The sequence below is a fragment of the Salmo salar genome, chromosome 07 (genome assembly GCF_965601325.2).
Source record: "Salmo salar chromosome 07, fSalSal1, whole genome shotgun sequence".
NCBI classification, from domain to species: domain Eukaryota; kingdom Metazoa; phylum Chordata; class Actinopteri; order Salmoniformes; family Salmonidae; genus Salmo; species Salmo salar.
In genome coordinates this window covers 58,800,105-58,825,340 of record NC_138297.1, presented here as the reverse complement: position 1 = coordinate 58,825,340, position 25,236 = coordinate 58,800,105, and the positions used below count along the sequence as shown (strand labels likewise).

The window sequence follows — 25,236 nt, the reverse complement described above, 5'->3', positions numbered from 1 at the left end:
GCAGGGGAATCCTGGTTGAAATAGGTTGGTTGGATGGAAGGATGGATGGAAGGGTGGTTGGATGGAAGGGTGGATGGATGGATGGATGGCTGGATGGATGTAAGGAAGGGGGTTGGTAAAGGAACAGACTTGACTTAGTAATTTTACAATATTGTTACGTTCCCAGCTGACAAATTCAAAATGTCGTTCACAACAAAGGGAACTAACAAAGACAAATCACTTTGACAACTAAAACAAACGAGGAAGGGGTTCTGAAAGTCACATGGGTGCCCACTGAAAGTTGGCAAAGCCACTAGTAAGGGTTTCTAAAAGACACCCACCATGGATGCCCACTAGGTTTCGCTCCGAAAAGCCAAACTAAAAGAAAAACCCACAACAACTTAGGATAGGGAATAAAAAGAATATGAACCAAAATAAACATGGGAAAACCCAAAACTCAGGCTTCTTTCAAACTTAAATAGGTTGAGCTCGAAATTGCGCCTCAGCTGACGTGAAGTGTAGCTCTCCCAACATCTCTCAAGCTCAACTGGAGCACTGGGCCAGCCACTCTTAAATATCACCTGGGCCAGCCACTCTTAAATATCACCTGGGCCAGCCACTCTTAAATATCACCTGGGCCAGCCACTCTTAAATATCACCTGGGCCAGCCACTCTTAAATATCACCTGGGCCAGCCACTCTTGAAACCTCCTAAGGATCGGACCCTTTTTTTCAATTTTCGCCTAAAATGACATACCCAAATCTAATTGCCTGTAGCTCAGGACCTGAAGCAAGGATATGCATATTCTTTACACCATTTGAAAGAAAACACTTTGAAGTTTGTGGAAATGTGAAATTATATAACACATTGGATCTGGTAAAAGATAATACAAACAAAAAAACATGCGTTTTCTATTTTTCTACCTTTGAAGAGAAAGACCATACATTGAAATAGGATTCCAGGTGTAATTTAGATGTTGTCCACAAGATAGCAGCAGTGTGTGTGCAAAGTTTCAGACTAATCCAGTGAAGAATTACATCACTACACAAGTCTGCCAGGAGTTTGCCCAAATGTGCCGAATTGGTCAATTAATACATTTTCAAGTACATAACTATAGAGAACATACAAAAATGCTATGGTAAAAAAAATATATATGTTTACACACTCCCAGGAATTTCATGCATGATGGATCACTAGCTTCCCTACAGAAAATACACTAACCTTCACACATCTATTTTACCTGGACCAGCCACTCTTAAATATCACCTGGGCCAGCCACTCCTAAATATCACCTTGGCCAGCCACTTTTAAATATCACCTGGGCCAGCACAGGTGTAACACCTCCCGACTAATGAGATGGACAAGCCAGCACAGGTGAAACACCTCCCAACTAACGAGATGGACAAGCCAGCACAGGTGAAACACCTCCCAACTAACGAGATGGACAAGCCAGCACAGGTGTAACACCTCCCGACTAACGAGATGGACAAGCCAGCACAGGTGTAACACCTCCGACTAACGAGATGGATAAGCCAGCACAGGTGTAACACCTCCCGACTAACGAGATGGACAAGCCAGCACAGGTGTAACACCTCCGACTAACGAGATGGATAAGCCAGCACAGGTATAACACCTCCCGACTAACGAGATGGACAAGCCAGCACAGGTGTAACACCTCCGACTAACGAGATGGACAAGCCAGCACAGGTGTAACACCTCCCGACTAACGAGATGGATAAGCCAGCACAGGTGTAACACCTCCGACTAATGAGATGGACAAGCCAGCACAGGTGTAACACCTTCCGACTAACGAGATAGACAAGCCAGCACAGGTGTAACACCGACTAACGAGATGGACAAGCCAGCACAGGTATAACACCTCCCGACTAACGAGATGGACAAGCCAGCACAGGTGTAACACCTCCGACTAACGAGATGGACAAGCCAGCACAGGTGTAACACCGACTAACGAGATGGACAAGCCAGCACAGGTATAACACCTCCCGACTAACGAGATGGACAAGCCAGCACAGGTGTAACACCTCCGACTAATGAGATAGACAAGCCAGCACAGGTGTAACACATACTTACTAACAAGGTGACACCAATCGGTGCACCCTATGTGCAAACATGCTGCCTCGAAATATAAATGAAAAAAACAAAACTGGTAACAAAATAAATAAATATATATATAGTTAAAGGAATAAGTCAAATCTGTTCCTTTACACAGTGCCTTCAGAAAGTATTCATACCCCTTGACTTATTCCACATTTTGTTGTGTTACAGCCTGAATTCAAAATGGTTTAAACAGATTTTTTTTCACAATTTCTTTCACTATACACGATACCAAATAATGACAAAGTGAAAACCTTTATTTTTTTGCATTTTTGTCAAAAAAATTTTAATGAAATATTTAGGAAAATATCTAATTTATGTAAGTATTCACACCCCTGAGTCAATACTTTGTAGAAGCACCTTTGGCAGCGTTTACAGCTGTGAGTCTTTCTGGGTAAGTCTATAAGAGCATTCCACACCTGGATTGTGCAATATTTGTCTATTATTCTTTTCTAAATTCTTCAAGTTCTGTCAAATTGGTTGTTGATCATTGATAGACAACCTTCTTCAGGTCTTGCCATATATCTATAAGTAGATTAAAGTCAAAACTGTAACTCTGCCACTCAGGAACATTCACCGTCTTCTTGGTAAGCAACGGCAGTGTATATTTGGCCTTGTGTTTTAGGTTATTGTCCTGCTGAAAGGTGAATTAAATCTCCCAGTGTATGGTGGAAAGAAGACTGAGCCAGGTTTTCCTCTAGGATTTTGCCTGTGCTTAGCTCCATTCCATTTATTTTTTAACCGGAACAACTCCCCAATTCTTACATATTACAAGCATACCCATAACATGATGCAGCCACCACTATGCTTGAAAATATGGAGAATGGTACTCAGTAATGTGTTGTCTTGGAATTGCCCGAAATATATCACACTGACTAGATCAGTCACTTCGTTCACAGTCGCTGCTGTCCTTGTCTGTTCCTAAGGCTAGAACTGAGATGGGGAAACAATATTTTTCCCATAATGCCCCTTCATCCTGGAACATGCTTCAAAAGATATTAAAGTTAGGGGAGTTAGCGTCCTGCCTGTTTTTAAGACTCTGATCCATAACACTGTTTTTGATAGCTGCAGTTGTTTCTGATATTCAATTGTATCCGTAACTTGTGACACTTTGTATTTTGGGTGTATTTTGTACATTTTTAATGTACACACTGCTATTTCCCTGTTTTGCCTTCATGCCAGGTCACCCTCGCAAAAGAGGTTCTTAACCTCAATGGGTCTTACCTGGTTAAATAAAGGTTAAATACAAATTTAAAAACGTTGTATTCAGGACAAAAAGTTTATTGGTTTTCCACATTTTTACCAGTATTACTTCAGTTAGCCTTGTTGCAAACAGGATGCATGTTTTGGAATATTTGTATTCTGTACAGGCTTCCTCCTTTTCACTCTGTCAATTTGGTTAGTATTTTCGAGTAACTACAATGTTGTTGAACCATCCTCAATTTTCTCCTATCACAACCGTTAAACTCTGTAACTGTTTTAAAGTCACCATTGGTCTCGGTGAAATCCCTGTGTGGTTTCCTTCCTTTCTGGCAACTGAGTTAGGAAGGACGCCTGTATCTTTGTAGTAACTGGGTGTATTGACACACCATCCAAAGTTTAATTATTAACTTCACCATGTTCCTTGTAGGTAAAATGTAATATGTAAAATGTATGTAAATGTAACCAAAAAGCTGTAAAAACAACAACAAAAATTATTTTTGTCATCCGAAGATGGGGGTTGATGGATGGGTTGATTTAAAAATAATAATAATACAAACGTCACCATGCTGAAAGGGATATTCAATGTCTGTTTTTTTTTATACCAATCTACCAATTGGTGCCCTTCTTTGCGAGGTATTGGAAAACCTCCCTGGTCTTTGTGGTTAAATCTGTTTGAAATTGTGTTTTAATGGGTCCATGCAACTTATTATGTGACTGATTAAGCACATTTTTACTCATGAACTGATTTAGGCTTGCCAGAACAAAGGGGTTGAATACTTATTTTTTATTAATTTGTAAAAATTTTGACAAACATAATTCCACTTTGATTTATGGGGTATTGTGTGTAGGCCAGTGACAAACAAATCTAAATGTAATCCTGTAACAACAGAATGTGGAAAAAGACAAGGGGTGTGAATACTTTCTGAAGGCACTGTATGTCACTGAGCAGACCATTTTATCGAAAGCGCCTAACAGTTTGTGACGCGTGTTAATTGAACTCATTGCTTCAGCACCATGCTCTTACCAAGTGTCACACAGAACCGAGTCAATTAACAGCAGCAGAGGTCAACCCGTCTATAAAGCATGCTTGATGACATCTTTCCTGAATTAAGCATTTTGATACAATCACCTCAAAACCAAAGACGGACTAGGATTGATCCAGCATAATGGGCACCAACCATATGGGGACACAGTGTGGATGAGCCTGCCTGCTGAGATTAACGCTGTCCTTGCCTATACATTCACCCAAGTCACGACTCGGTTCGGACGCTACATACGTTTTAGTGAGAAGACCGATTTTTGGGATGTCTCCTGGTCTGATACACAGCGCTGTAGCTCTGCGGTTGAAAGTGGCGAGAGAAAAAAAATACATCTTTACCTTAAACTGAGGGATTATGTTAATTAGATACTCTTAAGGATAGGAGATAAACTCAAAAAACTTTAATTGAAAGCTCATGAAGTGGACCTGTTGTTTCCCTCATGGAATATTCCAAGACATCTCTTAGTTTCCTCTATCCTTCCTCATGCCTACTCTGATCTGTGCAACGCCCCTACCCTATAGCCTGTAAAAACAAGATAACCTCCTAAAAAGTTATTTTTAATACAAGTATTTATTTGTGTTGATTGGCAGATATTTTTTAATCAAGAGAATCAAGACCCAGAGGTAAACATCTGAAAATATTGTTCGGAAGGTTGTGCACTGCGCATGGAAAGCATGGTGCGCGTGGAGCTGTCCATGGTGCTGAATGCCATAGCATCAACAAGTAGTGAGCTTTTCATTTTCTAGGCTACTCACGAGCGATATGTTGAAACTATTGGAAAAACATGACATTGGCTGACACAATCTGGTTAAAACGTTTGAAACTGCAAATAGCTTTGTAGGATAAATCGGATGTGTTACAAAAAGTGTCAGAAGGGGTGACGAAATGGATCCTTGCAAGGGGGTGTCAACGCATCAGAGTCAGTGTGTGATCTTTGAGAGAGAAGAGACCAAAAATGTCAACCCTATGACGTTAGTGCTGGCGCACGAATGAATTCAGAACAAATGGACGTGCGAGCCAAATTCGTGATCAGAAGACACGGAAAGAACAAGGCGAGAACGAGGTTGGGAGATCAGGGAAGACCGAATTTTAAATCGTTGGGATTACCAATGTTTTATAGCCTATTCAATTGTTATCTAGAGTGTTTTTCTTTGTTTGTACTAGTCACACGTGACTTTCTGGCGGAAACTGTCTTCTAGAATTATAGTGCACGGAACTTGGTAAGTTATTTTTTGATCTGGCACATTTCCGTGTGCTCAAATCATGAATGTAGTTACATATTTTAATATCATTCACTTAATGTATCGATCGGATAATTTTTAAACCATAAAGTGTTGCTTTATATCCTTTACAATAGGGAAGACAATAACGCGTAAAACTGAGCTACTCTTTTGGACTATTGTCTTTACGCATGGTGAACATGGAGAGGGTTATATTTGTCAGATATGTGGGAACTTTTAAAGTTTAGTGACCAATAAACGAACGGTTTTCTCTCTCTCTCTCTCTCTCTCTCTCTCCGATCACTTAGGACATCATGATGCCCTTCCTAAGAACCCTGGTAGTGCTGGCTGTCCTCTGCGCGCCAACCTCCAGCCTCTGTCTCAGACTGTACCAGAGCGACTCCAACCTCCTCTGTGACGATGACATACTAGCTGAGGTCCAGACGAACGACGTTCCCAGTGACGAGTTCCCAGTGTCGGAAAGCTGGGGCTCCCTCTTCAAGTCCGGAGACACTCTCTCCTCAGCAGAGTCGCGGGAGAAAAGGACGTCGACTTACCCCGCGAACTACAGGTTTCTCAGTCAGACGCAGCTAAGGAGTAAGATGTTCCAGAACAGCATAAATAATGACCGGCTAAGCAAGTTTACCCTGTCTCTAGATGTGCCCACCAACATCATGAACATTCTCTTTGACATCCAAAAGTCCAAGAACCTGCGCGCAAAAGCGGCCGACAACGCGCGTCTGATGGCGCAGATTGGACGAAGGAAGAGACAGTAGACTATCTCTCCGACGGTTGAAGCCGCTACCCTGATTATCCATTACATATTACATTTTCACTCTGACAAATACGTTTTGCTGGAAGTTTTATTTTTCCTCGAATCGACCTTTCAGATGTAGTATTTGTGAGATGTTATTTTTTTCTGTGGGTATGATCTAGCAAATTTAAATACGAAACATAGGGATTATTGAGATTGACTTTTCTGAAGTACAATTGGAGTGTTTACTGTACAGGCCTATTATATTTTAGAATCCCTGAAATTGAATGAAAATCAAAAGACAATTGGAGATTATTTTGAACTAGTCTACACACTGAATGATTTTAATTTCTGTTCAGAATATACATTTCAATTAATTAAAATGAAAGTACTTTCAAGATAAGGTTAGGCCCTATAAAGCTATACAACTTCTAGTCTTCCACTGGAGTGTTAAAGGTCGAACCAGGAAATGTGGTATAATGAGAGGGGTCTTTGAAATTAGATAAGGCAAATGAGGAAATATGTAAATTGCATATGCATAAAATCAGTGGGTAAACTGTAATTATCCTGTCAATGGAAATGGTTTGCATTTCCTCTCAATTGTGCCCGCGTTTTATAGGAAAAGCAAGGCATGCATATGCTTGAAATACAGGACAGTACGGTACAATACAAATTATGTGAACAAATTGCATTCATTGAAATTCGCACGCATGTTGCGGCATATTTAGTGTAAAGAGAAGCGAGTTAGCTTTGTGAATAGAGCTAGAATGTGAAATGTTTCTGAGTTATTTTAAGGTAAATGCATGGTAGCCTCAATGTTTGATCATCAAATGTCTGTTATTTTTATACACAAAGGGATTATTTTTCCTCAAATAAAAGCAGATTAATTAAACGTTGCCTTCAATAACGGCCATTTTCACATTTAGAAGGTGTTGTAATTTAGGTGTTAGGCATAAGCAAGTCAGTCAGTCAGCGCCAATGGAAAACAACAGTTTTGTCTATATGAACTATAAATATATTATCGGCCCTATATATGCTATAGCTTTCAGGTGCGTTAAACACACACACACACACACACACACACACACACACACACACACACACACACACACACACACACACACACACACACACACACAGTTTGGAGTCATCAGTGACCATTACATTTCCTCGTCTCTGTATATGAGGCAGCTCTCCAGAGTGGTCACTAGCTGGCACAGCAACAAAGTCAAAAGATCTGATTTTATACCTAACCCCAGTGGCGACCCGTCATTCAGGGCAGGTGGGGCAGAGCCCCATTTGTTTTGAGCCCCACATTTTTTGCCAAAAAATTGGCCTTGCCTGTTTTGCATGTTATTTTGGCATTAATACGTGTCACATATCAGTTTGCAAACAATGTAAAAAAAAACATGTATATCATTGAGTTAATAAAGCTGCATACAAACATGGCCTCTTTTTGGTTTTCTTGAGTAAGTCAGCTCCAAAATGCAGGTGTTTCAGGCTAGCTCAGTGCTTTCTGTGGTGGTGGGGCAAGCCAGCAGAAAGTACGGACTGTTGCGTCGTGATTGGCTCAGTGTTCTGTCACTCATGGGGACAGCCCGGTAACTTTGAGAAAACACACTTTATATCAGAGTTGTCTCAAAATGGCTATGCATATTCATGACATGAGGCTAGTAGCATAGCATCTCTCTCCATTCAATACGGGAGGGTGAGGTCAACAACCCTCGTAAAATATTCAAAATAGGATTACAATAATTACATGTATTAATCCACCAATCCAAACAAAGGATAGGTGGGAGCTAGACAGCCTGCTGTGACTCTTTGTGGACAATGACTCCCATTGTTGGGGCAGAGTGACATGCATCTTGTCAGTATATCCATAATCTTTGCTACAATTAAATTACATTTCAATTGATGGCTGCTGTGATGGCACACTGTGGTATTTCACCCAATAGATATGAAAGTTTAGCAAAACTAGAGTTGTTTTCAAATTCTTTGTGGGTCTGTGTAATCTGAGGGAAATACATTTACATTTTAGTCATTTAGCAGACGCTCTTATCCAGAGCGACTTACAGTAGTGAATGCATACATTTCATAAATGTTTTTCTCCGTACTGGTCCCCTGTGGGAATCGAACCCACAACCCTGGCGTTGCAAACACCATGTTCTACCAACTGAGCCACATGGGACCCCGTGTGGCCCGTGTCCCGTGTGTCTCGAATATGGTCAGACATTTGGCAGGAGGTTAGGAAGTGCAGCTCAGTTTCCACCTCATTTTGTGGGCAGTGTGCCCATAGCCTACGGTGGCCTCTTGCAATGCTCACTGAGCCTGTACATAGTCTAAGCTTTCCTTAATTTTGGGTCAGTCACAGTGGTCAGGTATTGGTGTTTTACATTGTAAACGGAGGATGCTTTTGTGAATTCTTGGTTGGTGAGCAGACCTCAGACCTCACAACCACAAAGGGCAATGGGTTATATAACTGATTCAAGTATTTTTAGCCAGATCCTAATTGGGAGGTCGTAGAAGGCCTTTCTTGCCTTGTCTCTCAGATTGTTCACAGCTTGTGGAAGTTAACTTGTGGTGCTGATGTTTAGGCTGAGTTATGTATAGTTTTTTGTGTGCTCTACAGAAATAGTGTCTAGATGGTATTTGTGGTCCTTGCAACTGGCCTTTTTTGGAACACCATTATTTTTGTCTTACTGAAATTTACTTTGCAGAAGATCTAGGTGCTGCTGTAGGCCCTCCTTGGTTGGGGACAGAAGCACCAGATCGTCAGCAAACAGTAGACATTTGCCTTCAGATTCTAGTAGGGTGAGGCCGGGTGCTGCAGACTGTTCTAGTGCCGTCGCCAATTTGTTGATATATATGTTGAAAAGGGTGGGGCTTAAGCTGCATCCCTGTTTCACCCCACGGCCCTGTGGAAAGAAATGTGTGTGTTGTTTGCCAATTTTAACCGCACACTTGTTGTTTGTGGACATGGATTTTATAATGTCGTATGTTTTTCCCCCAACACCACTTTCAATCAATTTATATAGCAGACCCTGAGTCAAAAGCATGAGAAGACTTTGCCTTTGTTTTGGTTTGTTTGTTTGTCAATTAGGGTGTGCAGGGTGAATACATGGTCTGTCGTACGGTAATTTGGTAAAAGCCTATTTGACATTTTCTCACTACACTGTTATCACTGAGGAAATATACAAGTCTGCTGTTAATGATAATGCAGAGGATTTTCCCAAGGTTGCTGTTGACGCATATTCCACGGTAGTTATTGGGGTCAACTTTGTCTCCACTTCTGTGGATTGGGGTGATCAGTCCTTGGTTCCAAATATTGGGGAAGATGCCAGAGCTGAGGATGATGTTAGAGTTTATGTAAAGCCAATTGGAATTTGTGGTCTGTATATTTTCATTTGAGATACCATCACCACCACAGGCCTTTTTGAGTTGAAGGGTTTGTATTTTGTCCTGTAGTTCATTCAATGTAATTGGAGAATCCAGTGTGTTCTGGTAGTCTTAAATAGTTGATTCTAAGATTTGTAATTGATCATGTATATATTTTTACTATTTGTTCTTTGTTATAGAGCCAAAAAGATTGGAGGTGGTTTATCCATACATCTCTGTTTTGGATAGATAACTCTTTGTGTTGTTGTTTGTCAGATTCTATGGATTCTTCAATTACATTGAGCTGATTTCTGACGTGCTGTTCCTTCTTTTTCCGTAGTGTATTTCTGTGTTGTTTTAGTGATTTACCATAGTTAAGGCGTAGGCTCAGGTTTTCTGGGTCTCTATGTTTTTGGTTAGATAGGTTTCTCAAGTCCTTTCTTAGGTCTTTGTATTCTTCATCTAACCATTTGTCAATGTTGTTAATTTTCTTAGGTTGTCTGCTTGACATTTTTAGATTTGATAGGGAAGCTAAAAGGTCAAATATACTGTTTAGGCTTTCTACTGCCAAGTTTACACCATATTTGTGAGGGAATATTTTCACCTCCAGGTAGGTGTTTGTCCCCCTGTGTGCTGAGGGTGTCAGGTTCTTGTCCAGTTCTGGCATTTAGGTTGCCACAGACTAGTACATGTCCCTGGGCCTGGAAATGGTTGATCTCCCACTCTAGGATGGTGAAGCTGTCATCGTTAAAGTATGGGGTTTCTATTGGGGGGATATAGGTAGCACACATTAGGGCATTCTTCTCTGTTTAGATAATTTCCTTATTAATTTCTAGCCAGATGTAAAATGTTCCTATTTTTACTCATTTAATAGAGGGGGTTATGTCTGCTCTATATCAAATTAGCATACCACCTGAGTCTCTTCCATGTTTCACACCTGGTAGTTCGTTGGTTGGGACTACCAGCTCTCTGTAACCTAGAGGGCAACCAGTGTATCCTTCTCTTCTATACCATGTTTCTTTTAGGATGATAACACATCTTTTTTTTTATAACTAAACACAGATAGACCACAGCCTGTCATTTCAAATGGAAACAAATGAGTCATAGTGGGTAGAACAAACAAGAAGGTGGGCAGAGCCAAGCACGAGCTAGTGAGATCCTATTGGCGCATTTTTGCAGGTATCTGCATATTTCCGTTAGGGAACCCCTCCTCTGTGAAGTACACGTGGGCAATAGCTAAATTCGCCTTTGCACTCATAAACAACGCGATTTTTACAAACTTTTGCAAAGGGTAAAGTCTACAATACCTAGTCCACTCTGTTCATTACAGATTTTAGTTTTGGGAACAGTATTGATCAAATTGTTCATCTATGAGAAAATGTGCAGAATGGCAGCCAAAATCCATCTCTTTCTATCTTCTCCCGGGCTCCCGAGTGGCACTGCATCTCAGTGCTAGAGAGGTCATTACAGACACCCAGGTTCGAATCCAGGCTGTATCACAACTGGCTGTGATTGGGAATCCCATAGTGCGGCGCGCACAATTGGCCCAGCGTTGTCTGAGTTTGGCTGGTGTAGGCTGTCATTGTAAATACGAATTTGTTCTTAACTGACTTGCCTGGTTAAGTTATATTTATTTTGTATCTCCCACTGCCGGCCAGTTGGCTTCCTCTCACTACCATATGTGGTAGTGAGTGGAAACACCAAGCAGATGCTTCACATTTATATATCCGGTGAAACATTTGTCTCATTGTTCTATCTGTGATGACACTTTCTGTATTTCCAATTTCTTTGATTAAGTCTGTGTTCCTGCTCTTTAGGCCAAAGGGAGATGACCTCAGACCTTGTATATTCCAGGATGAGATAGTAAAAGCGTTGTATTCCATAGTGTCCAATCTTGTTTTCGTGTGGTTTATTCTCGGACCACTACAGTAGGCGTGAGCAGATCATGTTGAGTATATGATACATACTGTAGGTCGCAGGATGGGGCAAACCATCATCTATGCCAGTGGTCACCAACTGGTCGATCGCGATCTCCAAGGCATTTCTAGTCGACGCGATAAAGCCTTGTGTTCCTTTTTTACTTTTTTTTTGTATTACTCTCGGGCTGTTGGTGGTAGGTGCAGCCATTTCAGCTGCCCTGGCGCCGGGTAGGCAAACTGTTGCCATGTCATGTGTCTGAAGGTACAAACTCCCACCACTTCCCCGTGGGCCTGGAGAGGAAATCAAGTGCACTATGCTAGCGCTGGCCAATCAGATAGCTCAGATGACCGAGTCTGCAGTAAGGTAGCAGGCATAAAAGAAAAAGCTACGGCAAAATTGATACTGTGAGATTTCAAAACGTGTAAAAACATCACTAGAGAGAGACTGCCAACGAATACAGCAAAGAGACGATGTTTTTATGAGTGAGTTCATGTTTAAGTTCTTACTCAGCACTGTCAACACTTTGTATTAAACACTTTTATAACCCATAAAATGTGCGCTCTTCCTATTTCCACTCAACGCTACAACAAACAGTGCAGCAGTAATGAATGAGTAGGACAAGTGTATTGATAGGCTTGGGTCTTTTTTTATATTGAGGAATATTTCACTTTCTCTGTTCATAGGAGTAACAACATGAATTTGTGCATAGAAATAATGCAGTGCGACTCGAATTTCGCCATCAGCTAGAAGACGGTGTCCCTTTTTGGTCAGTGTCAGAGGAAAGGGAGAGCGGAGGGATGTTGAGAGACGGACCCTCAGTCTGCTGCTCTCTCCCTCAGATGCAGGCACCATCAGCCCAGTAAAATAAAAAGCAAATTATTTAAATGTATGCTCACTCAGCTGTGCTCACAAGTAATACAACAATGGATCTATTACCGGTGTGATCATATAGCCTACCTCAAATTTTGAAAGAACATTTTCCCGAACAACAATTTATTAGCAGGTCAATTCAAGCAACGCCTGTATGCGGTGATAATGTATTGGGCCTATAACTTACTGCACAAACCTCATTGCTACAGTACTGTTTTTAATTGGTTAATGTTGCATAGGCTTGACATTTTAAGTCATGTTATTAAAAAATCAGAGTGGTAGATCTCGGCATGCATTTTGACTCAGAAAGTGATCTTGACTCAGAAAAGGTTGGTGACCACTGATCTACGCGCAGCTCACTACTCCCCCTACTGCAAATCATTACATTTGACGTCATTTCCGTCGACATGGACACACAGACAGGAAGGTTGCATTTGGCGACGTGGAAGTGACTAGTCGTCTGTTGTGAGGCCGTACACCAACCACACTGATCCACAAACATTCCGGAACAATGATAAAGAAATTTGACAAGAAGGACGAAGAGTCTGGTAAGATAAATTAAGTGTAAAGAAGTCAATATAGCTACTTGGAAATAGGTAACGTTTTTTTGCCAACTAGTTACTGCTGACATTAGCTAGCTAGTAGCTAGCATTCTAGCTAGATAACGTTAACTACACTAACTTGGTATTCGTTTGGTGGGTAGTTTTTTGGTCAAATAGACGTCTGTCTTTGTTAATCACACTAGCGACATGTGTGTATTTGTTGAGCAGATATGTCAATTGCCTGCTAGCTAGCTTAAAGCGTCTCTATCTGTTCAATTAGCTTGCAAACTAGCTAAACTAACGTTAGTTGGTTATGAAGACTACGTTAACTGTGCCTAGTAAAAAATACACCTTCTTTGGCTGTGCCGTGTAAAATTTGATAAGAGATTCAATACCTAGTTAGCTACATGTGTCTATCGAGTGTACCGTATACTGGTAGTTAGCTAGCTAATTTAGCACATTTAAAAACTGTCAATGTCGTCTTGCTCACTCAAGCTTGTTGACCATAACTAGACGAGGTTTAAGCTACTACCTAAGTTATCTAGTTACGAAATCCACATTCAACACGATATAGTAATGACGCGTAGTAAGTGAAGCTACCTAGTTAGTCTTTATAGTTTGACAATCCAATTTTGACTTAATGTGGCTTTTTTTTCTTCACTGCAACAATTAGGAAGTGGCTCTAACCCTTTCCAGCATCTTGAAAAGAGTGCAGTGTTGCAAGAGGCTCGTATCTTCAACGAGACTCCAATCAACCCCAGAAGATGTCTCCACATCCTCACCAAGATCATTTACCTACTCAACCAGGTGAGAAACAAACCCATAACATGCAAACCAATGGTTTTGCATGTATACCCTTTGATATTAACAGAAGATGTTTTTATGTTCTGTCTAGGGGGAGCACTTTGGAACTATGGAGGCGACCGAGGCCTTCTTCGCAATGACCAGGCTCTTCCAGTCCAATGATGTGAGAATAAGTTATTGCTTTGGGTTTCATTAAATTATTGCTGATCATACAAGAAAACAAGTAAATAACATTATCGACAGAACATACCGCAACATATACATGATGACATAAACTCACAAACTAACTTCAAACAGGTCCAACTAGTGCCATTAAATTAGTATTCAATGAGTAGTGTTGTAATTGACATATTGTAGAGATGTGGCGCATAGTGTTTTTGTATAGCATTATCTGCTTTTTGAAGATCTCTCTGTATTCCTTCAGCAAACCCTGAGAAGGATGTGCTACCTGACCATCAAGGAGATGGCCAACATCTCTGAGGATGTCATCATTGTCACCAGCAGCCTGACCAAGGACATGACTGGCAAGGAGGATGTGTACAGAGGACCTGCCATCAGAGCTCTCTGCAGGATCACGGATGTCAGTCTGTCTGTCTCTCTGTCTCTGTTTCTCTCCCTGCTTTTTATTAGGCTGTGTTTTCTTTTTGTTTCCATTCTGATAGCTGAACAGTATTTTATTTTTTTCATCCAGCTAACATTGTTATTGTAATTGGACTAAACCTATGCTTTTTGGTCAATAAACTCAAGACCTACTTTGTAACTCTGTCCCACAGACCACCATGCTGCAGGCCATTGAGAGATACATGAAACAGGCCATCGTTGACAAAGTGCCCAGTGTGTCCAGCTCTGCCCTGGTCTCCTCTCTGGTAAGAAATTAGCCACACAGCGCCTGGATGTCTCAAGGTGACTGTGTCATTTGTAGGTATTCCCAGTGCTTTGTGGGTAATGTGTTTTGTGTGTGTCTGTAGCACATGGTTAAGATGAGCTACGACGTGGTGAAGCGCTGGGTGAACGAGGCACAGGAGGCAGCTTCCAGTGACAACATCATGGTCCAGGTGGGTTACACACACACTCTGTTGATAACATGTTCATTAGGCACCAAGCAGAAGAAATAACCTCTTTTTTTACTGTTTTCTTCACTCATTCAAAATGAAATGCACTGAAAAAGGTTTGGATATGTTGTTCCCTAATGAACACAACCCGGGTAAGTTGAAAGAGAGTCACTTCCACTGTGACCTGTCTGTGATTCCCCCCAGTACCACGCCCTGGGCCTGCTGTACCACCTGCGGAAGAATGACCGACTGGCCGTATCCAAGATGCTCAACAAGTTCACCAAATCTGGCCTCAAGTCCCCCTTTGCGTACTGCATGCTCATCCGCATCGCCAGCAAGCTGTTGGAGGAGACCGAGGCAGGGTAGGTAGCACCATGGAAGCACTGTCACGCAGACCGAGGCAGGGTAGGTGGCACCATGGAAGCACTGTCACGCAGACCGAGGCAGGGTAGGTAGCACCATGGAAGCACTGCCACGCAGACCGAGGCAGAGTAGGTAGCACCATGGAAGCACTGCCACGCAGACCGAGGCAGGGTAGGTAGCACCATGGAAGCACTGCCACGCAGACCGAGGCAGGGTAGGTAGCACCATGGAAGCACTGCCACGCAGACCGAGGCAGGGTAGGTAGCACCATGGAAGCACTGCCACGCAGACCGAGGCAGGGTTAGGTGGCACCATGGAAGCACTGCCACGCAGACCGAGGCAGGGTTAGGTGGCACCATGGAAGCACTGCCACGAAGACCGAGGCAGGGTTAGGTGGCACCATGGAAGCACTGCCACGAAGACCGAGGCAGGGTTAGGTGGCACCATGGAAGCACTGCCACGCAGACCGAGGCAGGGTTAGGTGGCACCATGGAAGCACTGCCACGCAGACCGAGGCAGGGTAGGTAGCACCATGGAAGCACTGCCACGCAGACCGAGGCAGGGTTAGGTGGCACCATGGAAGCACTGCCACGCAGACCGAGGCAGGGTAGGTAGCACCATGGAAGCACTGCCACGCAGACCGAGGCAGGGTTAGGTGGCACCATGGAAGCACTGCCACGCAGACCGAGGCAGGGTAGATAAACACTGTCATGGACTGTTTACTTGAATGAGTTTTCTAGACTGTACAGTGGGTTGGTGTCTAGTATTCTCTTTCATTGATATGTATAGTTTTTATTCAACACCAGGAAGAAGTGATCTGTATAGTGGCATCATGCATTTTTTTATTTTATTTATTTAACCTTTTATTTAACTAGGCAAGTCAGTTAAGAACAAATTCTTATTTACAATGACGGCCTGGCAAAAGGCCTCCTGCGGGGACGGGAGCCTGGGATTAAAAATAAAATAAATAAATACAGTATAAATATAGGACAAAACACATCACGACGAGAGAGACAACACTACATAAAGAGAGACCTAAGACAACAACATAGCTAGGCAGCAACACATGACAACACAGTATGGTACAGTAGCAACACAACAACAACATGGTAGCAACACAAAACATGGTACAAAGATTATTTGGCTCAGACAACAGCACAAAGGGCAAGAAGGTAGAGACAACAATATATCACACAAAGCAGCCACAACTATCAGTAAGAGTCCATACACATGGCAGCGGAGGACACAGAATATACAGTGTCAAATTTGACTTTATAAACATATTGGTATATTTTTGTCTTCCTGTGTGTGTGGCGTTGTAATACAAAGGTTTGGCTATTTTCTGTTTGTAGACATGACAGTCCCCTGTTTGACTTCATTGAGAGCTGTCTGAGGAACAAGCATGAGATGGTGGTGTACGAGGCAGCCTCAGCCATAGTCCACATGCCCAACTGTACTGCCAGAGAGCTGGCCCCCGCTGTCTCTGGTGAGTCTCTGGAATTACAGCCACTTTGGTAAATACACCTTGTTTTCTGGTGTCCACATGTGGGTACCTACCTGTAGGAATAGATGCTAGAGGTTGTAGTATCCTATGAACCTAGTACATCTGGTTTTACCACTTGACTGTCTGTTAATGTGTTTCTCCAGTCCTGCAGCTGTTCTGCAGCTCTCCCAAAGCAGCCCTGAGATACGCAGCCGTCAGGACCCTCAACAAGGTGGGTCTCCACTTATCCATGCTCTTCATTACTCTGAGTTACCTGTGTTTTACATTGAGTATACTGTATTTACAACCGCATTCCCCCGTTTGTCCACCAGGTGGCGATGAAGCACCCGTCAGCTGTGACTGCGTGCAACCTGGACCTGGAGAACCTGATCACGGACTCGAACCGCAGCATCGCCACGCTGGCCATCACCACGCTGCTGAAGACGGGCAGCGAGAGCAGTGTGGACCGCCTCATGAAACAGATCTCGTCCTTCGTCTCTGAGATCTCTGACGAGTTCAAGGTGAGGAGGAGGATGTGTTTTAGTTTAATGTGTTGTTTTTCCTCAATGATATGCTCATGTTTTTCCCCTCTACAATACTTTAGTTGAATCATCTAGGAATTGAAATAGTCGGATAATCAATTAGAATACACTCAATATGTAATTCCCCCCCCCAAAAAAATATATTTGTAGGAAGTTATACTATATTTTAAACAAACCACAACTACTTTAATCTATTTCCAAATGGGGTATTATTTCAACAAAGTCAAGTCCTATCCTCTGACTGCTGAGTGTGTTTCAGGTGGTGGTTGTGCAGGCCATCAGTGCCCTGTGTCAGAAGTATCCCAGAAAGCACAGCGTCATGATGAACTTCCTGTCCAACATGCTCCGAGACGACGTGAGTAGAACACCCTGACTCAGCAGCCTAATGTCTTTTTTCACTGATGTGTAGGACAAGAGAACCTATTGAAGCACATTTTATGTCCTTCACACTGCCATGAAACCATCTGGATTACAGACTAACAGGAGCTCTTTGGCCAACTCTGGCACATTTACATTGATATGACCACTCAGTTTTCTGATTTAATGTACGGCTGTCCATGAAACATAAATTCTTTAAATGATGCCTCTCCTCTCAGGGTGGCTTTGAGTACAAGCGGGCCATCGTGGACTGCATCATCAGCATCATCGAGGAGAACCCAGAGAGCAAGGAGACGGGGCTGGCCCACCTGTGTGAGTTCATCGAGGACTGTGAGCACACGGTGCTGGCCACCAAGATCCTCCACCTGCTGGGCAAGGAGGGCCCGCGCACGCCCTCGCCATCCAAGTACATCCGCTTCATCTTCAACCGCGTGGTGCTGGAGAGCGAGGCCGTCAGAGCCGGTGTGTTAACCCCTGCTGGCCTGGAGTTGTATAGCATGTGTGTGTGAGACAGTTGTGTGTGTCTGGGTGCAACATAAATGGTAGTTCTGATAAGTCTGTTGGGATTGGCTCCATTAACTGGTGACATCACCAACCATGAAAGGCTCAATTCACTAATATGAAGACAAATGGTATTTGGCTTTTCAACAGAAACTCACTGTTAATCATGAAGGGTTCAAACTAATGTGAGTTACCACGTTGTTGTTTGTACACATTGTGTAATGACTAAGCGCCTTTCTCGTCCCTGTAGCTGCGGTCAGTGCTCTGGCAAAGTTTGGAGCCCAGAATGATGACCTTCTCCCCAGTGTGTTAGTCCTGATGCAGAGGTAGAGACAGCCTTTCACTGGCTCCCTGTCATAATGATCCATTCCCTGTGTGGTTACCACTCTAAAGTGTGTTGACGTATGGTGTGTGTGTTTCTAGGTGTATGATGGACAGTGACGACGAGGTGAGGGACAGAGCCACCTTCTACATGAACGTGCTGCAGCAGAAGCAGAAAGCCCTCAACGCTGCCTACATTTTCAACGGTGAGAACACACACTGCGCTCCTAGTCTGAACTTGAGAGCACGAGTGTGTGGACATATCTGGTCCAATTCAGGAAGTAAGGCTGTGTTCTTTGATTGTGGTCACTCGAACTCTCTCAGTGAATCGCCACGTGCAGAGAAATGTTTTCTCTCCATCGAACCTCAAAATGAATAAATGTATTTCCTTTATTGAACCTGTGTCTGTGTGTCTCCTCCCGTCAGGTCTGTCGGTGTCTGTCCCGGGTCTGGAGAAGTCCCTCCACCAGTACACCCTAGAGCCCACAGAGAAGCCCTTCGATATGAAGTCGGTTCCCCTGGCCAACACACCCATCACAGAGCAGAAGACCGAATTTGCTACTGTGGCCACTAGCAAACTTCCAGAGAAACCTGGCCCAACGCGCCAAGACATCTACCAGGGTACAGTCACCTTACTTGAAACTATCATGGCAAGACATGGCGTTATCACAAGGAAACAAAACATTTGGTCTGAATTTCTGGAGTAAAAGGACCCAGTCACATTTATTTTACAAGCTATAGCACACAGTATTTTGCATGGAAACACGTTCTTAATGAACCATAGAATTCAGTCTGCTAAGAGTTATTAGCCATGGAAACCAAATATCATAGTAGCAGTGGTTGTGTACTAGTATTGTGGCATCAACAACTTCAGAGCAGCAAAAAGTTGAGGGCAGCTATAATATTGAAGTAGTTAGGACTAGGGGTGGATTCGGCTATAATATTGTAGTAGTTAGGACTAGGGGTGGATTCAGCTATAATATTGTAGTAGTTAGGACTAGGGGTGGATTCAGCTATAATATTGTAGTAGTTAGGACTAGGGGTGGATTCAGCTATAATATTGTAGTAGTTAGGACTAGGGGTGGATTCAGCTATAATATTGTAGTAGTTAGGACTAGGGGTGGATTCAGCTATAATATTGTAGTAGTTAGGACTAGGGGTGGATTCGGCTATAATATTGTAGTAGTTAGGACTAGGGGTGGATTCGGCTATAATATTGTAGTAGTTAGGACTAGGGGTGGATTCGGCTATAATATTGTAGTAGTTAGGACTAGGGGTGGATTCAGCTATAATATTGAAGTAGTTAGGACTAGGGGTGGATTCGGCTATAATATTGTAGTAGTTAGGACTAGGGGTGGATTCGGCTATAATATTGTAGTAGTTAGGACTAGGGGTGGATTCGGCTATAATATTGTAGTAGTTAGGACTAGGGGTGGATTCGGCTATAATATTGTAGTAGTTAGGACTAGGGGTGGATTCGGCTATAATATTGTAGTAGTTAGGACTAGGGGTGGATTCGGCTATAATATTGTAGTAGTTAGGACTAGGGGTGGATTCGGCTATAATATTGTAGTAGTTAGGACTAGGGGTGGATTCGGCTATAATATTGTAGTAGTTAGGACTAGGGGTGGATTCGGCTATAATATTGTAGTAGTTAGGACTAGGGGTGGATTCGGCTATAATATTGTAGTAGTTAGGACTAGGGGTGGATTCGGCTATAATATTGTAGTAGTTAGGACTAGGGGTGGATTCAGCTATAATATTGTAGTAGTTAGGACTAGGGGTGGATTCAGCTATAATATTGTAGTAGTTAGGACTAGGGGTTGGATTCAGCTATAATATTGTAGTAGTTAGGACTAGGGGTGGATTCAGCTATAATATTGTAGTAGTTAGGACTAGGGGTGGATTCAGCTATAATATTGTAGTAGTTAGGACTAGGGGTGGATTCAGCTATAATATTGTAGTAGTTAGGACTAGGGGTTGGATTCAGCTATAATATTGTAGTAGTTAGGACTAGGGGTGGATTCAGCTATAATATTGTAGTAGTTAGGACTAGGGGTTGGATTCAGCTATAATATTGTAGTAGTTAGGACTAGAGGTGGATTCAGCTATAATATTGTAGTAGTTAGGACTAGGGGTGGATTCAGCTATAATATTGTAGTAGTTAGGACTAGGGGTGGATTCAGCTATAATATTGTAGTAGTTAGGACTAGAGGTGGATTCAGCTATAATATTGTAGTAGTTAGGACTAGGGGTGGATTCAGCTATAATATTGTAGTAGTTAGGACTAGGGGTGGATTCAGCTATAATATTGTAGTAGTTAGGACTAGGGGTGGATTCAGCTATAATATTGTAGTAGTTAGGACTAGGGGTGGATTCGGCTATAATATTGTAGTAGTTAGGACTAGGGGTGGATTCGGCTATAATATTGTAGTAGTTAGGACTAGGGGTGGATTCAGCTATAATATTGTAGTAGTTAGGACTAGGGGTGGATTCAGCTATAATATTGTAGTAGTTAGGACTAGGGGTGGATTTGGAACTGGACCTCTCTAATCCTTCCTCCTCCTGTCAACAGAACAACTGGCAGCCATCCCAGAATTCCAGGGCCTGGGTTCTCTCTTCAAGACGTCGGAGGCGGTGCAGCTGACCGAGGCGGAGACTGAGTATGTGGTGCGCTGCGTCAAGCACACCTTCGCCAGACACATGGTGTTCCAGTTCGACTGCACCAACACGCTCAATGACCAGCTCCTGCAGAAGGTAGGGCTACACTGGTGACTGCTGCGCTTTAGGAAGTTCACGTCTCCTAGAATGCACAGCGATTGTCAATGTGTGGAGGTCTAGTTGGGTGCATCACCCCTAACCCCTCCTCACACTAGATATCTCTGAGCAGTTTGAAAAGCATAATCCTATTCAATTAATTTCATAAAGCTTTATTGTCCATTCAATTGACAGTAGACAGAAAAGTTTCTTTGGTGCCTCACATTTTAAAATCTACAACACTGACATTAAGACACAGGACTAAATGTATAGAAATGTATTAAGTGGAAGTCCACTGTGTTGTCCTTCAGGTTATGGTTCAGATGGAGCCGTCGGAGGCCTACGAGGTTCTCCACTACGTCCCTGCTGCTAACCTGCCCTACAGCCAGCCTGGCTCCTGCTACAGCCTGGTCAGACTGCCTGAAGATGACCCCACCGCAGGTTACCTTTATTAAACCTCTGAGGGAGAGAGAGAAATAAGTCATTTTCATGAGGGCAGCTCTCTGAAGTGCTTAGTGTGACGTCAGTGTTGTAACTCTGTTAAAACCCTTCTCAGAGAACTAAAGAATCTGAATGGGGATCTTGTAGCACCTAACAACATGGTTTTCCATTGAGAGAGAAAAGCACTTATCTGCTGGCATTCTTCAAACACTGAGGATACTGTTATTTACATCACGTAGCCTAGTCATGTAACGTCTGTATGTCATATTAAATGTGTTCTCTGCTTTCCAGTGTCCTGTACGTTCAGCTGTACTCTGAAGTACCTGGTGAAAGACTGCGACCCCAACACAGGAGAGCCCGATGACGACGGTTACGATGATGAATATGTGGTATATAAATATAAAACCTTTTTCTTTTAAATCTTTAAACTCATTTATCCCAAAAATAATTATATCTTGTTTACCATCATTTGCCTAAATTCTCTATTCTCCCCTTTTTCTGCCTTCTCTGCTCTCCTCTACCCTCCCCCCCCCGTTGCCCCCCCCCCCCCCCCCCCCCCCCAGCTGGAAGACCTGGAGGTGACCGTAGCAGACCACATCCAGAAGGTGTTAAAGCCTAACTTTGCCGCAGCCTGGGACGAGGTGGGAGACGACTTTGAGAAGGAGGAGACATTCGCCCTGGCCTCTGTCAGAACGTTAGATGGTAATTAGTTCAATCAGGATCTTTGGATTTATCCCCCAACATTGAAACACAGTGTACATTGTGAGCTGTTTTAGATCAGTGGTTCCCATACATAGAAATACCATCAACAGTCGTATTGATTTTCTCCATACTTTCCTCTTTCCAATGTGACTCACTTAAAGCCTTTTGAGCTTGTTTGTGAGGCATGAAATGGGCTATTTCTAACCATAATTCAGTCTTTAAATAGAAGCCAATGGAACTGGCCTCGTGAAAGTGTTTGAACTATGTATTTGACCCAGGTCTGGAGTTGGAACTGACTTAACTTTTAATGATCTTGTTGATAATATTTATCTTATGACACTGCTACATATTTAAATCAGTGTGAGTAATATGTGTATTTGGACACAGGCACACTGAAGGCAGGTTGTATCTAGGGGGGCTACAGTGTGACAAGTAAAATCTCCAAGTTGTCTCTGTCGGGGCCGTTGGTACCGTCTCTGTCGGGGCCGGTGGTACCGTCTCTGTAGGGGCCGTTGGTACCGTCTCTGTCGGGGCCGTTGGTACCGTCTCTGTCGGGGCCGTTGGTACCGTCTCTGTCGGGGCCGTTGGTACCGTCTCTGTCGGGGCCGTTGGTGACCCGTCTCTGTCGGGGCCGTTGGTGACCCGTCTCTGTCGGGGCCGTTGGTGACCCGTCTCTGTCGGGGCCGGTGGTGACCCGTCTCTGTCGGGGCCGGTGGTGACCCGTCTCCTAATCATCCCCCTCATTCCTAGTTGGCATATATCACTCCTCACCTCTCCACCTGTTAGCTGATGTGTGGTGAACGTTCTGGCACAACAATGGTCTCTGCATCACCCAGGTGGAGCTACAACACTGACGGTGGATGAGTTTCCCTCTACTATATAAAGTCCTTAGACTACCTCAGTTGGTAGAAAAGCGCTGTATAAATCCAATCAATCCTTATTATTTGTATATGATCACATGTGTTATGTGGGGAATATTTCCAAAATGAAAATCACTTGGAGCTGATTTCCTGGAGTGTGTATACTTGGGGAGCCAACTACCACCACCTGCGGGCCAAATTCAGCCCGCGCTCCGCCAGATGGGGGAAGCCTCCTGTAGAGACTGTTGGTCACATTTCCCTGTTGTCTCTGTAGAGGCTGTTGGTCACATCTCTCTGTTGTCTCTGTAGAGGCTGTTGGTCACATCTCTCGTTGTCTCTGTAGAGGCTGTTGGTCACATCTCTCTGTTGTCTCTGTAGAGGCTGTTGGTCACATCTCTCTGTTGTCTCTGTAGAGGCTGTTGGTCACATCTCTCTGTTGTCTCTGTAGAGGCTGTTGGTCACATCTCTCTGTTGTCTCTGTAGAGGCTGTTGGTCACATCTCTCTGTTGTCTCTGTAGAGGCTGTTGGTCACATCTCTCTGTTGTCTCTGTAGAGGCTGTTGGTCACATCTCTCTGTTGTCTCTGTAGAGGCTGTTGGTCACATCTCTCTGTTGTCTCTGTAGAGGCTGTTGGTCACATCTCTCTGTTGTCTCTGTAGAGGCTGTGGTCACATCTCTCTGTTGTCTCTGTAGGTCACATCTCTCTGTTGTCTCTGTAGGTCACATCTCTCTGTTGTCTCTGTAGGTCACATCTCTCTGTTGTCTCTGTAGGTCACATCTCTCTGTTGTCTCTGTAGGTCACATCTCTCTGTTGTCTCTGTAGGTCACATCTCTCTGTTGTCTCTGTAGAGGCTGTTGGTCACATCTCTCTGTTGTCTCTGTAGGTCACATCTCTCTGTTGTCTCTGTAGGTCACATCTCTCTGTTGTCTCTGTAGAGGCTGTTGGTCACATCTCTCTGTTGTCTCTGTAGGTCACATCTCTCTGTTGTCTCTGTAGGTCACATCTCTCTGTTGTCTTTGTAGGTCACATCTCTCTGTTGTCTCTGTAGGTCACATCTCTCTGTTGTCTCTGTAGAGGCTGTTGGTCACATCTCTCTGTCTCTGTAGGTCACATCTCTCTGTTGTCTCTGTAGGTCACATCTCTCTGTTGTCTCTGTAGGTCACATCTCTCTGTTGTCTCTGTAGAGGCTGTTGGTCACATCTCTGTTCCCTGTTGTCTCTGTAGAGGCTGTTGGTAACATCATCAGTTTCCTGGGCATGCAGCCCTGTGAGCGTTCAGACAAGGTCCCAGAAAACAAGAACTCACACATCCTCTTCCTTGCCGGTGGGTGTTTCATTTATTTATTGTATCTTGATTTGAATTAATTATTGTTTTGCAGGCTCATTCTGTACCCTTTATTACCGTAAATATGTTAAGTTCAGTTTCTAACCTTGACACGGCAGCTTGTTCAACTTCCTGTCACTAGTGTGATGGACGCAAGCCCCCCACGGTATGAATTACAGTTTCTATGTCCCTCCCCTTCCTCCAGGTGTGTTCCGGGGGGGTCATGACGTGCTGGTTCGCTCGCGCCTGGCCCTGGCCGACGGTGTCACTATGCAGGTGACGGTCCGCAGCTCGGATGAGACGGTTGTTGACGTCATTCTAGCCTCTGTGGGCTAGAGGGCGCCAGCGAGGCCTGTGAATACAATGGCATATTCTAATTGTTTTCTCCACTTTTTCCCATTCATAATATTCTCCACGCAATGTCCTCCCTGCTTTATGTCGTTGGAATGTGTCTTGTGTGTTTGGGTAGTCAGAGATGGAATACATTATGGTGATGTGTGTGTACTACTGGCATCCTTCAACACAACTCATCTCTGTAGACTGGCCCCAGGTCTGTTTGTGCTGTATAACCAACTCCAATGGTCATTCATAGGTGTTGGCAAGGCAGCACAAACAGATCTGGGACCAGACTAATGGCCCATGTTATATCAAATCTATTAAATGTTGACCATGGAAGTACAAAATGAGTCTT

At 43.4% G+C, this 25,236-nt stretch overlaps 2 protein-coding genes across 2 annotated transcripts; both read left to right on the top strand.

The window, feature by feature from the left end:
- The first annotated feature begins 5,871 nt into the window (after positions 1–5,871).
- LOC106593864 (urocortin-3) lies at positions 5,872–6,333 on the top strand. The gene has a single exon (XM_082977225.1). It carries the CDS (start codon positions 5,872–5,874, stop codon positions 6,331–6,333), a length of 462 nt encoding a protein of 153 aa, XP_082833351.1.
- Positions 6,334–12,864: 6,531 nt separating this feature from the next.
- Positions 12,865–25,228, top strand: LOC106608919 (coatomer subunit gamma-2). Its single transcript, XM_082977790.1, has 21 exons — positions 12,865–13,024; positions 13,692–13,825; positions 13,914–13,985; positions 14,247–14,402; positions 14,596–14,688; positions 14,791–14,877; positions 15,079–15,236; positions 16,590–16,723; positions 16,885–16,952; positions 17,053–17,241; positions 17,522–17,617; positions 17,859–18,102; positions 18,392–18,467; positions 18,565–18,668; positions 18,889–19,083; positions 21,038–21,219; positions 21,531–21,660; positions 21,952–22,049; positions 22,224–22,362; positions 24,447–24,545; positions 24,751–25,228. The coding sequence occupies exons 1-21, from the start codon at positions 12,988–12,990 to the stop codon at positions 24,879–24,881; spliced, it is 2,622 nt and encodes an 873-aa protein (XP_082833916.1). The 5' UTR covers positions 12,865–12,987; the 3' UTR covers positions 24,882–25,228.
- The last annotated feature ends 8 nt before the right edge of the window (positions 25,229–25,236 follow it).

What these genes read in the sequence shown, in the direction of transcription:
- LOC106593864 (XM_082977225.1), top strand. Translation starts at nt 5,872, where the DNA reads ATGATGCCCTTCCTAAGAACCCTGGTAGTGCTGGCTGTCCTCTGCGCG.
- LOC106608919 (XM_082977790.1), top strand. Translation starts at nt 12,988, where the DNA reads ATGATAAAGAAATTTGACAAGAAGGACGAAGAGTCTG. An exon ending in TCATTTACCTACTCAACCAG is followed by an intron (nt 13,826 to 13,913) that starts GTGAGAAACAAA and finishes TGTTCTGTCTAG; the next exon opens with GGGGAGCACTTTGGAACTAT. An exon ending in CGCTGCCTACATTTTCAACG is followed by an intron (nt 18,669 to 18,888) that starts GTGAGAACACAC and finishes TCCTCCCGTCAG; the next exon opens with GTCTGTCGGTGTCTGTCCCG.